We start from the raw sequence: 17454 nt of genomic DNA, 5'->3' as shown, positions 1-17454 counted from the left end.
CCAGGCTTTTTCCGTTTTTTCATTTTCAATTTTTCCTCCTTAACTTTAAAAAATCCTAGCTCTAAAATTTTCACCTAAAATTCTATATGATGGCTTATTTTTTTGTGTCACTAATTCTACTTTGTAATGACATTAGTCATTTTACCCAAAAATCTACGGTGAAACGGGAAAAAAAAAATCAATGTGCGACAAAATTGATGAAAAAACACTATTTTGTAAGTTTTGGGGGCTTCCGTTTTTACGCAGTAAATTTTTGGGCAAAAATGACACCTTATCTTTATTCTGTAGGTCCATACGGTTAAAATGATCCCCTACTTATATAGGTTTGATTTTGTATCACTTCAGAAAAAAATCATGAATACATGCAGGAAAATTTATACGTTTAAAATGGTCATCTTCTGACCCCTATAACTTTTTTATTTTTCTGTGTTCAGGGTGCTATGAGGGCTCATTTTTTGCGCCGTGACCTAAAGTTTTTAGTGGTACCATTTATGTTCTGATCAGACTTTTTGATCACTTTTTATTCATTTATTTATCACAATTTTTTTGCGCATACGCCATTGAACGTGCGGTTTAAAAAGCGGTATATTTTTATAATTTGGACATTTTTGCACGCGGCGATACCACATATGTTTATTTTTATTTACAATGTGGTTTTTTTATTCTTGGAAATGCCGGGTGATTCAAACTTTTATTGGGGGAAAAGATAATTGAAAGGGTTAATGATTTTTTTTTTTTTTTTACACTTTTCTTATGCAATATTATAGCTCCTATAGGGGGCTATAACATTGCATTAACTGATCTTTTACACTGATTGATCCATCTCCATAGGAATGGATCAATAGGTGTTTTCGGCGATTGAATGCTCAAGCCTGGATCTCAGGCTTGAAGCATTCATTCGGCGATCGGACAGTGCAGGAGAAGGTAAGAAGACCTCCTCCTGTGCTACAGCTACAGATTATACCGCGGCGATCCCGAACAGCTCCCTGAGCTAGCCGGGCACTTTAACTTTTGTTTTTAGCCGCGCGGCTAAAGGGTTAATAGCGCACGACACTGATCGCGGTGCCACGCGCTATTAGAGGCGGGTCCCGGCTTCGCTATGACGCCGGGCCCGCCGCGATATGATGTGACCCCGCGTTATATCGCAGGACCGGGACCCAGGACATACCCATACGTCCTGGGTCCTTAAGAGGTTAAAATGAAAATGGTTCCTTTTCCCACATTTAACCCCTAAAAAGTGTAAAAAAAAAAAAATGTTATAAACATATTTGGTATTGCCGCATGCGTAAATATCCTAACTATTAAACTACAATGTTAATTATTCTGTACGTTGAACGGCGTGAAAGTAAAAAAAAAATAAATAAAAAAAAAAAATTGTTCAAAATTGCTGCTTTTTTTTTTTAGAACATTTTATTCCCCAAAAAAAATGATAAAAATGTATTAAAAGTTTTATATATGTAAATGTGGTATAAAAAAAGCACAGATCACGGCGCAAAAAATGAGCCCTCATACTGCTGCTTATAAGGAAAAATGAAAAAGTTATAGGTCAGCAAAATAGAGGGATTTTAAACGCACCAATTTGGTTAAAACGTTTGCGTTTTTTTTTAAGCGGTACAAAAATAGATGTAATCGTGGGTATAATTTTAATCCTATTGACCCACAGAATAAAGAAAACAGGTCTATTTTAACGTAAAGTGTATAGCATGAAAACTATTTTCAAAATTGCGGTTTTCTTATCAATTTCCACGCATAGTATTTTTTTGGTTGTGCCATACATTTTATGATATAATGAGTGATGTCATTACAAAGGACAACTGGTCGCGCAAATAACAAGCCCTCATCCTAGGCTGTGGATGAAAATATTAAAGAGTTATGATTTTTAGGACACGAGGAGGAAAAAAAACGAAAACGTAAAAATAAAATTGTCTGAGTCCTTAAGGCCCAAATGGGCTGAGTCCTTATGGGAGCGTTCACATGAGCGGATCTCCAGCGCATATTACACTGCTGATCCGCCGCTGAAGGACCTCTGTATGCTGCCTTTACAGATGCCTGCTCGGAGTGGCAATCCACCGCTACGAGCAGACACACTGCGATGAGCAAGTCGCCGTGCACATGCGCAGTATACTCGCACATCATGGCTGCTCTTTGCCTAGCTCAGGGAGTGGCCGCGATGTGTGCAAGGACACCGCGCATGTGCGGCAACTGGCACATCGCAGCAGTGTGTCTGCTCGTAGCGGCGTATTGCCACTCCGAGCAGGCACATCTAAAGCCACCCTGTGGGGGGTCCTTCAGTGGTGGATCTGCAGAGTAAAATACGCTGCGAGTCCACTCATCTGAACATACCCTAAAGAAGCCTATGTTTGTGGGTATATGCCAGTATGCAAAAATAAGCTATAAATAAATTGGGCACATCACAGTATATGTCAGCATACCATTCTGCTTGTATGCTGACATATACCTGAATGTAGGCTACTATACAGATGTAAACATAGGCACACCAAATATTTTTTATGGCTACAGTGCTTATGCAAGCTGGAGTTTTATTACGACACTTCAATACACCGACATCAACAAATATCCCAAATCTAAGGTTTAATATGGGATATAAAAAAAATGTCTCAATCCCCCATCGATAGAGAAGACAAAACCTGTAGTAATGTTCAGTAAAGGGTTAATCAGTTTTCTAGATTCTCCTTCCTACAAAACAGCCTGAGCTTGCAGAACATCAGCATGACCTCATCATTTCAATGACTTGGTGCATACACAGGATTAGTGAGGTTTTTGAAGTTTGCTCCATCCAGGTTTGGAAGCCATTTTCCCCAAACATATCAACCAGTAAGTAACTATTTCTAGTGTACAAAAATGCCGAAAATGGGAAAACAAGCCGGTCGGATGCTGCTAAAATGGCTGTGACAGCCTCAAATCTGGATCATGTAAATGAAAAGCCAGCCATCTTTAATAGAACCTCAGCACGCTATGGAAATGTACCCATCCAGACACATATTCTACTGTGCTTCTATAAGAATAGTCACTTGCTATCTGTTTATATAACGTCCCCCAGACAGGAAATCAATTGTGATACATAAAGACTAAATATTTACTATTCTTTATGAAACATTATAGAAATATGTACCTGGCTTTGTATCTTTTCTAAAAACATACCACACTATTAGGTATCCAAATTGTAAAAAACATAAGACCAGTGTTTCCCAACCAGGGTGCTTCCAGCTGTTGCCAAACTCCAACTCCCAGCATGCCCGGACAGCCGAAGGCTGTCCGGGCATGCTGGGAGTTGGAGTTTGGCAACAGCTGGAAGCACCCTGGTTGGGAAACACTGCAGCGTATTCACACCATGTTTTTGCAATACAGTTCCTGTATCAGGTTTTTGATGAAAAACACTGATTCCTCAAAACCGGACTAAACTGTATCAAAACGTGTGTACGAAAATACAGTTTGAAAAATTATGTCCGGTTGCATCTGTTTTTTTTTAAAGAAAAAAACGTATACGTTTTGAACTTTTCACTCCATTATGAATAAAGTTTCACTGGTCTGATTGAAATTTCAAGGGAAAAAAAAACCCAACTGTGCAAAGTCAAAAACCGTATGGAACTGTACGCACATACAGTTCTGTACGGTTCCCATTGACTCCCATGTTAAAAATAAATAAATAAACGTATACGGTTTAACACAGTTTTTCACCCGGACCAAAAACCGTGGTAGGCTACGGTTTTGGGTACGGGGAAAAAAAACGGACAAAACTGTACAGGATGCAAAACGGATACATCCTTTGGCATACGGTTTTCAATGGAGAATCAATGCATACGGTTTTCAATACAGTTCCATATAGAAAAGGTATACGGGAACTGTACTGCAAAAACGTGGTGTGTATGCGTACCCTAAGACAATGCTCACCTATAAGTAAGCACCCCCTCCCCCAGACAACCGTGTAGGAGATTTAAAGTCACATGCACTATTTTAAGGCATGATGTATCTAAGCAAAAAGGAAGTGCACTCACAGGTGAACAAACACGTGTAGAAAAAGGGTCAAGAAAACACACAAGACAAGCCCATCCCCCTATCTTTTCCAGGATGCATTTCCTATGTTCAGCATCTCAAAAATGCAAGACCATTAGACTATGGTCACAAAACAAACGCCTGTGACAGTATAGTGGGCAGAGTCTGCATGCATTCTCATGCCCTCCAAGCATGGTAGATTTGGGTGGCATTTACCTGTTTCCATGTGGTTGAGGAACTCCTGGGCAGCTTGCTTCTCATGGCTCTGAAGGACAGGCTCATAGAGCTGCTTCACTTTGGAACCCCTGGGATTCAGGCAGCAGCACTCACTAAGGAGAGCTACACATTCCTTGATGTGCTCCACTATCCTTGAAGACAATCTCCTGACAAAGTTGATGAAATCCTGTACCAGCTGAGCACATCTGTCACACAGACGACCCATCCTGCTTGTAGATGGACCCTACACTGGGCTGAACGACCTTGTGGATGCTGGATGCTAATGCACTGCTCAGAAAGCCATTGCCTACATTAGCTGGCCAGTACTGCTCCGAGCTGTGCATGCATCTCACATGATCACCAGCTGTGTCTGCTGCAGAGGATCAGACAAAGAGCAGTGAGATCACCGGACCCTCTGCAGAACCACAGTGACGTCATGCTGGCCCCGCCCCCTCCCCAACTGCTTCCTTTCCATTGGCCCATAGGGTGCCAGGCTGCACACAGTAGAACTGGATATTCCAGTTCTACCATGAACAAAAGAGCTGACATTTGTTGGTGACTGCAAACAATAATAATGCTTCCAGGTCTTAATCTGTAACACACAGTTTTAGGACAGCTAAATAGCTAGATAAAAAGATCAGCTTTCCTAATGTGGAATAGTTAATATCTTATTTTTATTTTTTTCCTAATCTGGAATAGATGGTATTTATTCTACCTAGTAATACATAGTAGAGGGGAAAAGTCTGAAATATTAAACATACTTTTACACGCTATGGGGATTTTCTCTTGCTCTGGACAGAGGTCAGCAGAGAGCACTGTGGTCAGACAGAAAAGAAATTAAAAAGAAAACAACTTCCTCTGCAGCATACATCATTTTATAAGTACTAGAAGGATTAAAGAGTACCTATCATGATCTAAACTCTCCCTAATCCCCCCCATCTGTCCCTGACTCTCACTAACACTACTCCCGTGTTTCTTTTGATTCAAAACCCCTTCTTTCTACCTGATTTATTGTCTTCTTGGCTGCTCATTCAGCCGTCCTAGTGTGAGAGATGAAGGGGGCGTGGCCCAGCATAGAGACTGTGAACACAGCAGCCAGCAGCTCTGCATCTTCTCCTCTCAGGTTTACAACTGCATGTGCAGAGAGAAGAAAGATCGGAGCTCAGATAGTAAAATGAATGAGGGCATTCATTAAGGCAGAGACAGGAGTATGTACTGCTATGCTAAGAGTACAGTGCTGGCTCCTACCTGTCTGATTGACAGGGATCAGTGCTGAGCTTGTCTGTGTCCTGGCTGCAGTCTGAGATTTAGGACTCCAGCATGAGTCTGAAATCTACAAAAAGGGCTTGCGGCCAGAACTGGTAGGGAGATCCCTAGTGGTCATTTTTTCAAAGTAGACAATTTAATAGAAAGAAGCATATTTTTTTAATAACAAGTTAACCCCTTCATGACCCAGGGTTTTTCAGTTTTTGCACTTTTGTTTTTTTCTCCTTACCTTTAACCCCTTAAGGACCCATGACGTACCGCTATGTCATGAGTCCGCTCCCGTTCTATAAAGCGGGGCCACGGCTCTAACAATGGCCGGGACCTGTGGATAATAGCATGCGGCACTGATCGCGGTGCCGCGCGCTATTAACCCTTTAGACGCTGCGTTCAAAGTTGAACGCCGCATCTAAAATGAAAGTAAAACATTGCAGGTTAGGTCAGGGGGCTGTTGGGGATGTCTGCGGCGAAATCGCGGCATCCCGAACAGCTGAGACACACAAGGAAGGTCCCTTACCTTGCCTCCTGGTGTCCGATCGCAGAATGACTGCTCAGTGCCATTGATCAATGTAAAAGATCAGTGTGTGCAGTGTTATAACCCCCTATGGGAGCTATAACATTGCAAAAAAAAAGTGTAAAAAAAAAAAAAAAAAAAAGTGAATAAAGATCATTTAACCCCTTCCCAAATAAAAGTTTTAATCCCCCCCTTTGCCCATTTAAAAATAAAAACTGTGTAAATAAAAATAAGCATATGTGGTATCGCCACGTGCGGAAATGTCCGAATTATAAAAAATATATAATTAATTAAACCGCACGGTCAATGGCGTATGCGCAAAAAAATTCAATAAGTCCGATCAATATAAAAATGGTACGGCTAAAAACTTCAGATCACGGCACAAAAAATTAGCCCTCATACCGCCCCATACGCGGAAAAATAAAAAAGTTATAGGGGTAAGAATATGACAATTTCTAATGTATAAATTCTCCTGCATGTAGTTATGATTTTTTTTTCAGAAGTATGACAAAATCAAACCTATATAAGTAGGGCATCATTTTAATCGTATGGACCTACAGAATAAAGAGAAACGGAAGCCCCCAAAAGTTAAAAAATTTAGTTTTTTTTCTTCAATTTTGTCTCACAATGATTTTTTTCCGCCGTAGATGTTTGGGTAAAATGACTGACATCATTACAAAGTAGAATTGGTGGCGCAAAAAATAAGCCATCATATGGATTTTTAGTTGCAAAATTGAAAGCGTTATGATTTTTTTAAAGGTAAGGAAGAAAAAACAAAAAAGATGCAAAAACGGGAAAAACCCGGGTCCTTAAGGGGTTAAAAAAACCATTGCACCCACAGACCAATATGATGTCTTTTTTTTTTTTTGCGCCACCAATTCTACTTTGTTATGACATCAGTCATTTTACCCAAAAATCTATGGCGAAACGGGAAAAAAAATCATTGCGTGACAAAATTGAAGAAAAAACACCATTGTGTAGCTTTTGGGGGCTTCCGTTTCTACGCAGTACATTTTTTTGGGGAAAAGGGGTGATTCTTACTTTTATTAGGGAAGGGGTTAAATGATCTTTATTAACTTTTTTTTTCACTTTCTTTGCAATGTAACACTATAACACTGCACACACTGATCTTTTACATTGATCAATGGTTTCTCATAGGAAACCATTGATCGATGATTCTGCCGCTTGACTGCTCATGCCTGGATCTCAGGCACCGAGCAGTCATTCGGCCACCAGGAGGCAGGTAAGGGGACCCTCCTCGTATCCTACAGCTGTTCGGGATGCCACAGTGATCTCCAACAGCCCCTGAGCTAACCGGCACTTATTAAATTTCACTTTAGACGCCGCAATCAACTTTGAGTGCTGCGTCTAAAGGGTTAATAGCGCGTGACACAGCGATCAGTGCCGCACGCTATTAGCCACGGATCCCGGCCGTTGCTTGGTGCCGGGCCCGAGCCGCTATGACGCGGGCCACGCGTTATAGAATGGGAGCACCACAGACCCATATGATGGCTTTTTTCATTTTTTTTTTTTTTTTGCGCCACCAATCCTACATTGTTATGACATCAGTAATTTTACCCAAAAATCTATGGCGAAACAAAAAAAATATATATATATATTATTGTGCGACAAAATTCAAGAAAAAACCCAATTTTTTAACTTTTGGGGGCTTTTGGTAAAAATACGGGAGCGCATAGAAAGGCATACGGAAGCGCAAGTTTTTAGCTCTCCCCTGCCGTATGCGCTCCCATATGGGGGAAAACGTAATGGGAACCCAGCCTTATGTAGGTTTGATTTTGTCTTCTGTTACTTCTGGAAAAAATCATAACTACATGCAAGAAAATTAATATGTTTAAAAATGTCCCTATAACTTGTACATTTTTTCACATACTGGGATATTTGAGGGCTATTTTTTTGCGCCATGATCTGAAGTTTTTATTGGTACCATTTTTGTGTTGATTGGACTTTTTGATCGCTTTTTATTCACTTTTTTAATGGTATAAAAAGTGATCAAAAATACGCTATTTTGGACTTTTGAAATTTTTTTTCGCATATGCCATTGACTGTGCGGTTTAATTAATGATATATTTTTATAGTTCGGACATTTACGCACGCGGCGATATGTTTATATTTATGGGATGGCCCAGTACAGGATACGTTACCCCCTACCCTTGCTGTCAGGCAGCCTCCTTCAGTGTCCCCAGGGCCCCTTGCACCTGTTTCCTCCCTGTATGTATGTTCTGCAGTGTATTGTATTATAAAATGTGTTGTATCGTTAAGAGTTATACCATGTGATATGTCATGTGATTGTTACCCAGGAGGTACCAGTGACCAGGTGATCCCAAGAGTGACCTATGTGCTCCCTGCTAGCCGTGGGTGGAGCTACCTTCTCCCTCTTTGAGCTCTGCTCTTCTGCTAAGCTTAGGTTCAGTGCAGTCGTGCCTAGTGTGTGTGTCCAGTGTTGGAGACTTTAAAGTCAAGTCCTGCAGCCACCATCAAGTAAGCTAAAGTCACAGCTTTATGAGTCAAGTCAAGTCAGTCCCTGTCATCTGTCAAGTCAGCGGGGTCTGCATTCACTTGTCCAGTCCTACTACAAGTCCCAGCAAGCCCTTAAGGTCTCTGCATCACTGGTCACCTCCTTGGACCCTGGCTGAACTGTGTAGACTTTACCAACTGTCTATCCTCAGTAAAGCTACCGTTGTCCGTAACTTGGCGTCAGAGTTTTTATTGCCCCCTTGCCTAGCCTAGGATCCAGAGGTATAACCTCAGGTGGTTTTAGGCTAAACCACGCCCCATTGTCGCGAATGCAAGGCAGGTAAGGCACCCTCCTGATGCGTCCTAACTGATTGGGACATCGCAGCGCGATAGTCCCGATCCGCCCGACTGAGCTGCTGGGAGCCCAACTTTAAACGCGGCGATCAACTTTGAACACCACTAAAGGGTTAATAGCACGCAGTACCGCGATCAGTGACACGGTCTATTAGCCACGGGTCCCAACGTGGCCCCACCTTTTAGAAAGGGAGCAGATGAATGGCATACAGGTACGCCATTCGTCCCCAACAGGTTAAATAGAAGTAATTTACAAATCTGGCACCAGTTGATTTAAAAAAAAAAAAAAAAAAAAAAAGTTTGCCACTGGAGTAACCTTTTAAAGGGGTAGTCCAGTGGTGAAAAACGTATCCCCTATCCTAAGGATAGGGGATAAGTTTGAGATCGCGGGGGGTCCTACCGCTGGGGTCCCCTGCGATCTCTCTGTACGGGGGCCAAGCTCTCCAGCCAGATAGCGGGTGTCGAACCCTGCACGAAGCAGCGGCCGATAATCCCCCTCAATACATCTCTATGGCAGAGCCGGAGATTGCCGAAGGCAGCGCTTCTGTCATAGAGTTGTATTGAGGGGGCGTGTCGGCCGCCGCTTCGTGCGGAGGTCGACACGCCCCCTTCCCGCGGGCTGTTGGGGCTCCATACAGGAGATCGCAGGGGGCCCCAGCGGTCGGACCCCTCGTGATCTCAAACTTATCCCCTATCCTTAGGATAGGGGATAAGTTGTTCACCACTGGGTCACCACTGGACTACTCCTTTAACCCCTTCAGGACGGAGCCCATTTTGGCCTTAAGGACCGGAGCGTTTTTTGCACATCTGACCACTGTCACTTTAAACATTAATAACTCTGGAATGCTTTTAGTTATCATTCTGATTCCGAGATAGTTTTTTCGTGACATATTCTACTTTAACATAGTGGTAAATTTTTGTCGATACTTGCATCCTTTCTTGGTGAAAAATCCGTAAATTTGATGAAAAATTAAAAAAATTTAGCATTTTTCTAACTTTGAAGCTCTCTGCTTGTAAGGAAAATGGATATTACGAATACATTTTTTTTGGTTCACATATACAATATGTCCACTTTATGTTTGCATCATAAAATTGACGTGTTTTTACTTTTGGAAGACACCAGAGGGCTTCAACGGTCAGCAGCAATTTTCCGATTTTTCACAAAATTTTCAAACTCAGTATTTTTCAGGGACCAGTTCAGGTTTGAAGTGGATTTGAACGGTCTTCATATTAGAAATACCCCATAAATGACCCCATTATAAAAACTACACCCCCAAAAGTATTCAAAATGACATTCAGTCAGCGTTTTAACCCTTTAGGTGTTTCACACGAATAGCAGCAAAGTGAAGGAGAAAATTCACAATCTTCATTTTTACACTTACATGTTCTTGTAGACCCAATTTTTGAATTTTTACAAGGGGTAAAAGGACAAAATTTTTACTTGTATTTGTAGCCCAATTTCTCTCGAGTAAGCACATACCTCATATGTCTATGTAAAGTGTTCGGCGGGCGCAGTAAAGGGCTCAGAAGGGAAGGAGCGACAAGGGGATTTTGGAGAGTACGTTTTTCTGAAATGGTGTTTGGGGGGCATGTTACCTTTAGGAAGCCCTTATGGTGCCAGAACAGCAAAAAAAAAACACATGGCATACCATTTTGGAAATTAGACCCCTCGGGGAATGTAACATGGGATAAAGTGAACCTTAATACCCCACAGGTGTTTCACGACTTTTGCAAATGTAAAAAAAAAAAAAAAAATTTTTTTTTACCTAAAATGCTTGTTTTCCCAAATTTTTTTTATTTTTAAAAAAGGTAATAGCAGAAAATACCCCTAAAAATTTGAAGCCCAATTTCTCCCGATTCAGAAAACACCTCATATGGGGGTGAAAAGTGCTCTGCTGGCGCACTACAGGTCTCGGAAGAGAAGGAGTCACATTTGGCTTTTTGAAAGCAAATTTTGCTCTGGGGGCATGCTGCATTTAGGAAGCCCCTATGGTGCCAGGACAGCAAAAAAAAAACCACATGGCATACCATTTTGGAAACTAGACCCCTCGGGGAACGTAACAAGGGGTTAAGTGAACCTTTATACCCCACAGGTGTTTCACGACTTTTGCATATGTAAAAAAAATTATTTTTTTTTACCTAAAATGCTGGTTTTCCCAAAAATTTTACATTTTTAAAAAGGGTAAAAGCAGAAAATACCCCCCAAAATTTGTAACCCAATTTCTTCCGAGTACGGCGATACCCCATATGTGACCCTAAACTGTTGCCTTGAAATACGACAGGGCTCCAAAGTGAGAGCGCCATGCGCATTTGAGGCCTAAATTAGGGACTTGCATAGGGGTGGACATAGGGGAATTCTACGCCAGTGATTCCCAAACAGGGTGCCTCCAGCTGTTGCAAAACTCCCAGCATGCCTGGACAGTCAACGGCTGTCCGACAATACTGGGAGTTGTTTTGCAACAGCTGGAGGCTCCGTTCTGGAAACAGGGGCGTACCAGACGTTTTTCATTTTTATTGGGGAGGGGGGCTGTGTAGGGGTATGTGTATACGTAGTGTTTTTTACTTTTTATTTTATTTTTTGTGTTAGTGTAGTGTAGTGTTTTTAGGGTACAGTCGCACGGGCGGGGGTTCACAGTAGTTTCTCGCTGGCAATTTGAGCTGCAGCAGAAAGTTTGCGGCAGCTCAAATTTGCAGCCAGATACTTACTGTAATCCTCCGCCCATGTGAGTGTACCCTGTACGTTCACATTGGGGGGGACATCCAGCTGTTGCATAACTACAACTCCCAGCATGCCCGTTGGCTGTCGGTGACTGCTGAGAGTTGCAGTTTTGCAACAACTGTAGGCACACTGGTTATGTATCACTGAGTTTGTGACCTAACTCAGTGTTTCACAACCAGTGTGCCTCCAGCTGTTGCAAAACTACAACTCCCAGCATGTACGGTGCATGGTGTACGGTGACTGCTGAGAGTTGTAGTTTGCAACAGCTGGAGGCACACCGGTCGTGAAACACTGAGTTAGGTAAAAAAAAAACTCTGAGTTTCACAACCAGTGTGCCTTCAGCTGTTGCAAAACTACAACTCTCAGCAGTCACCGACAGCCAACGGGCATGCTGGGAGTTGTAGTTATGCAACCAGCAGATGCACCACTACTACCCAGCATGCACTTTAGCTGTTTGTGCAAGCTGGGAGTTGTAGTTAGACAACAGCTGAAGGTACACTTTTCCATAGAAAGAATGTGCCTCCAGCTGTTGCAAAACCATAAGTCCCAGCATGCCCATAAGGGAATGCTGGGAGTTGTGGTGGTCTGCCTCCTGCTGTTGCATAACTACAGCTCCCAGCATGCCCTTTTTGCATGCTGGGAGCTGTTGCTAAGCAACAGCAGGAGGCTGTCACTCACCTCCAACAATCCAGACGCTGCAGGTCAGTCCCGCCGCCGCCGCTGCTCCTGGGGCCCCGATCCCAACATTAACGCCGGGGATCGGGGTCCCCAGCACCCGGGGTGCACGTCCCGCACCCGCTCACGTCCTCCAGAAGAGGGGCGGAGCGGGTGCGGGAGTGACACCCGCAGCAGGCGCCCTGATTGGTCGGCCGGTAATCCGGCCGACGAATCAGGGCGATCGTGAGATGGCACCAGTGCCACTTCACCCCTGCAGGCTCTGGCTGTTCGGGGCCGTCAGAGACGACCCCGAACAGCCAGTAATTCCGGGTCATCGGGTCACTGGAGACCCGATTGACCCGGAATCGCCGCAGATCGCTGGACTGAATTGTCCAGCGATCTGCGGCGATCGCCGACATGGGGGAGCATAATGACCCCCCTGGGCGATATGCCGGGATGCCTGCTGAATGATTTCAGCAGGCATCCGGCTCCGGTCCCCAACCGGCTAGCGGTGGGGGCCGGAATTCCCACGAGCGTATGGATACGCCCTCGGTCCTTAAGGATTTGGGATGCAGGGCGTATCCATACGCCCTATGTCCTGAAGAGGTTAAAGCAAGCCCCATAGATATAGGCAACAATAAACAGGAGCTGTCCCATTCACATTAATGGGAAACGTTACGGGGCATTCTCTGTGACCTTTGCAAAGGTCATTCTGCAGAAAGAGAGGGCTAAGCTTCATCTATTGTCTTCTCTATCTACTGGTGTTATCTTTCACTGTTAATGCTGTTCAGATAACTTTCCAGCAGCCTTCCTTATCATCACAGACAAAACTGGAAGTCTTTACTTAGCTTTAGGCCTGATGGACAGATTGAATACTGCAAAATCTCAGGATTATTTAATAACTCCACTTTTTCTCTCACACAGTTTGATAAATCTGGGCCAATATGTCATTTTTGTGTACTAACAAACCCGTCGATTATTTGCAAACTGAGCGGTTTTCAAAAGAAAACTCAACCCACAAATATTGTTATTTGCTTTCGCCATAGATTTTATGGTAAAATTTGTTATGTAATGACAAAGTACCTAGCTAGTTACCTGGATACTTATGGATACCTGGCTACCTAATTACACACCTACCTACATACCTGGCTGGCTACCTACATATCTGGCTAGTTACTTACCTAAATACCTGACTACCTAACTACCCATATTGCACTGATCCGTGTATAACACAGCTTCTCACTAAATACATAAATTTTAAAACTTCATTTTTATTGTTCCAGTTTAAGAAGATAATAAAGTGGATATAAAATATTTCCACACATAAAAAAATATTTTTAAAGAGTGTCCAAAAATAAAGGGTGTACACAAAAATAGTGATATTAAATGTTCCACAGCCGCCATATAATATAGGTACTTATATATGCATGGCAATCTTTTCATTTATATACAATGCTGAGCCTCACTTTGTAGCAAATGCAGGATACATTTTTGAGAGCATCGGTGTGTGTCCAAAGTCCAACACTTGCATGGTCAGGCATCAGATATATGTATGTGCTCACACCAAAGAATGGAGTAGGCAGGTATTCTCTATTTAGATGGTCTATGTGCAGTTGCTTAAAATATAGCTGTAAAAGGAGGGGGACCGTTCAGTACTATATTGACACAGTCTGGTACCGCAACATATTGGTTATCCCCAAAGTCATTTGTTACCATCAATATAGAGCCTCATAGTCTGTATCAAGCAAATAGACAGTTGATAAGAAATACATTAGAGAGAAATAGAGGTCTATTAGTAATCTACCCCAGACAAAGTTCAAAAGATCTCTCTATAACAGATATAATACAGAAATGGGCAAAGCAATAGGTAATGTTCCGTAGTCATACAGTAAACATGGCAGATCATTCATTTCAAAGAAAAAGAACCTGCATGGATAGGAATCTTTAAAACTGGATCAGACCCGCAGGGGGGAGTGCGCCACATATAAGGAAAACCCGCAGGGGTTAGTGTGCCACATACAGGGAAAACCCGCAGGGGGTAGTGTGCCATATACAGGGAAAATATTTTTTTATTCTCCCCTGCAAATGGCATTAAATAGTTTAGTGAGATAGGGAATATAAAAAGGGAAAAACATATTTTTTTATAATACATAGCAACATTATCCACTATCCATCTGCTTACAAGCCAGATGCCTAGCCAGAAGGATACCGCGTTTACCGCCTGCAAAAAAATTGGGTTAACTCAACCATCATAGACTCTTCTCAGTTTTTACGACAAGAACCAGATTAACCCTTTGCCGCAAATGGACGTTCGTTAACGCCCATTTGCAGCTCCCGAGGTATGACGCGCGCTCAGCAGGTGAGTGCGCATCATACCCGGTGGGCCCTGGTTGCTATAACCAACCAGGACCCACGGCTAATGCCCAACATTGCCAAAACAAAAGTAAATAATGCCGGTTAGCTCAGCGGTGCTGTTCGGGACCGCCGCAGTGAAATTGCGGTGTCCAGAACAGCTTGCAGGACACCAGGAGGATCCCTACCTGCCTCCTCGCTGTCCGATCGCCGAATGACTGCTCCGTGCCTGAGATCCAGACAGGAGCAGTCAAGCTGCGATAACACTGATCAGTGTTATGCTATTGCATAACATTGATCAGTGTATTCAATCAGCAGTGTGTGCAATGTTATAGCCCTCTATGGGAGCTATAACATTGCAAAAAAAAGTTAATAAAGATCATTTACCCCCTCCCCAATAAAAGTTTGAATCACCCCCTTTTTCCCCTTTTAACCCCTTCAGGACCAAGCCCATTTTGGCCTTAAGGACCGGAGCGTTTTTTGCACATCTGACCACTGTCACTTTAAACATTAATAACTCTGGGATGCTTTTAGTTATCATTCTGATTCTGAGATAGTTTTTTCATGACATATTCTACTTTAACATAGTGGTAAATTTTTGTGGTAACTTTCATCCTTTCTATGTGAAAAATCCGTAAATTTGATGAAAAATTTGAAAATTTAGCATTTTTCTAACTTTGAAGCTTTCTGCTTGTAACGAAAATGGATATTACGAATACTTTTTTTTGGGTTCACATATACAATATGTCTACTTTATGTTTGCATCATAAAATTGACAAGTTTTTACTTTTGGAAGACACCAGAGGGCTTCAAAGTTCAGCAGCAATTTTCAAATTTTTCACAAAATTTTGAAACTCGATATTTTTCAGGGACCAGTCCAGGTTTGAAGTGGATTTGAAGGGTCTTCATATTAGAAATACCCCATAAATGACCCCATTATAAAAACTACACCCCCAAAGTATTCAAAATGACATTCAGTCAGCTTTTTAACCCTTTAGGTGTTTCACAGGAATAGCAGGAAAGTGAAGGAGAAAATTCAAAATCTTAATTTTTTACACTCACATGTTCTTGTAGACCCAATTTTTGAATTTTTACAAGGGGTAAAAGGAGAACATTTTTCCTTGTATTTGTAGCCCAATTTCTCTCGAGTAAGCACATACCTCATATGTCTATATAAAGTGTTCGGCGGGCGCAGTAGAGGGCTCAGAAGGGAAGGAGCGACAAGGGGATTTTGGAGAGTACGTTTTTCTGAAATGGTTTTTGGGGGGCATGTTGCATTTAAGAAGCCCTTATGGTGCCAGAACAGCCCAAAAAAAAACACATGGCATACCATTTTGGAAACTAGACCCCTCTGGGAATGTAACATGGGATAAAGTGAGCCTTTATACCCTACAGGTGTTTCACGACTTTTGCAAATGTAAAAAAATAAATACATTTTTTACCTTAAATGCTTGTTTTCCCAAAAATGTTACATTTTTAAAAAGGGTAATAGCAGAAAATACCCCTAAAAATTTGAATCCCAATTTCTCCCGATTCAGAAAACACCCCATATGGGGGTGAAAGTGCTCTGCTGGCGCACTACAGGTCTCAGAAGAGAAGGAGTCACATTTGGCTTTTTGAAAGCAAATTTTGCTCTGGGGGCATGCCGCATTTAGGAAGCCCCTATGGTGCCAGGAAAGCAAAAAAAAAACCCACATGGCATACCATTTTGGAAACTACACCCCTCGGGGAACGTAACAAGGGGTTAAGTGAACCTTTATACCCCACAGGTGTTTCACGACTTTTGCATATGTAAAAAAAAATAAAAATTTTTTACCTAAAATGCTGGTTTTCCCAAAAATTTTACATTTTTAAAAAGGGTAAAAGCAGAAAATACCCCCCAAAATTTGTAACACAATTTCTCCCGAGTATGGCGATACCCCATATGTGACCCTAAACTGTTGCCTTGAAATACGACAGGGCTCCAAAGTGAGAGCGCCATGCGCATTTGAGGCCTATATTAGGGACTTGCATAGGGGTGGACATAGGGGAATTCTACGCCAGTGATTCCCAAACAGGGTGCCTCCAGCTGTTGCAAAACTCCCAGAATGCCTAGACAGTCAACGGCTGTCTGACAATACTGGGAGTTGTTGTTTTACAACAGCTGGAGGTTCCGTTTTGGAAACAGTGGCATACCAGACGCTTTCATTTTTATTGGGGAGGGGAGGGGGGCTGTGTAGGGGTATGTGTATATGTAGTGTTTTTTACTTTTTATTTTATTTTTTGTTAGTGTAGTGTAGTGTTTTTAGGGTACAGTCGCACGGGCGTGGGTTCACAGTAGTTTCTCGCTGGCAGTTTGAGCTGTGGCAGAAAATTTGCCGCAGCTCAAACTTGCAGCCAGATACTTGTTGTAAACCTCTACTCATGTGAGCGTACCCTGTGCGTTCACATTGGGGAGGGGGGAACATCCAGCTGTTGCAAAACTACAACTCCCAGCATGCGCTGACAGATTGTACATGCTGAGAGTTTTAGTTTTGCAACAGCTGTAGGCACACTGGTTATGTATCACTGAGTTTGTGACCTAACTCAGTGTTTCACAACCAGTGTGCCTCCAGCTGTTTCAAAACTACAACTCCCAGCATGTACGGTGCCTGGTGTACATTGACTGCTGAGAGTTGGAGTTTGCAACAGCTGGAGGCACACCGGTCGTGAAACACTGAGTTAGGTAAAAAAAAAACTCTGAGTTTCACAACCAGTGTGCCTTCAGCTGTTGCAAAACTACAACTCTCAGCAGTCACCGACAGCCAACGGGCATGCTGGGAGTTGTAGTTATGCAACCAGCAGATGCACCACTACAACTCCCAGCATGCACTTTAGCTGTTTATGCAAGCTGGGAGTTGTAGTTATACAA

At 42.6% G+C, this 17454-nt stretch overlaps 1 protein-coding gene across 1 annotated transcript in view; it reads right to left on the bottom strand.

Annotated features, from left to right (window-relative positions):
• Positions 1-4634, bottom strand: part of LOC130362335 (uncharacterized) — a 50244-nt gene extending 45610 nt beyond the window's left edge. The window contains exon 1 of the mRNA XM_056566640.1: positions 4231-4634. Coding sequence (XP_056422615.1) covers positions 4231-4456 — 226 coding nt within the window. The 5' untranslated portion in view covers positions 4457-4634. The remainder of the gene's footprint in view (positions 1-4230) is intronic.
• Positions 4635-17454: the final 12820 nt, after the last annotated feature.

Source organism: Hyla sarda, chromosome 3 (genome assembly GCF_029499605.1).
Source record: "Hyla sarda isolate aHylSar1 chromosome 3, aHylSar1.hap1, whole genome shotgun sequence".
NCBI lineage: Eukaryota > Metazoa > Chordata > Amphibia > Anura > Hylidae > Hyla > Hyla sarda.
Note: the sequence above shows the minus strand (reverse complement) of the source record. Positions and strands in the feature narration are given on the sequence as shown.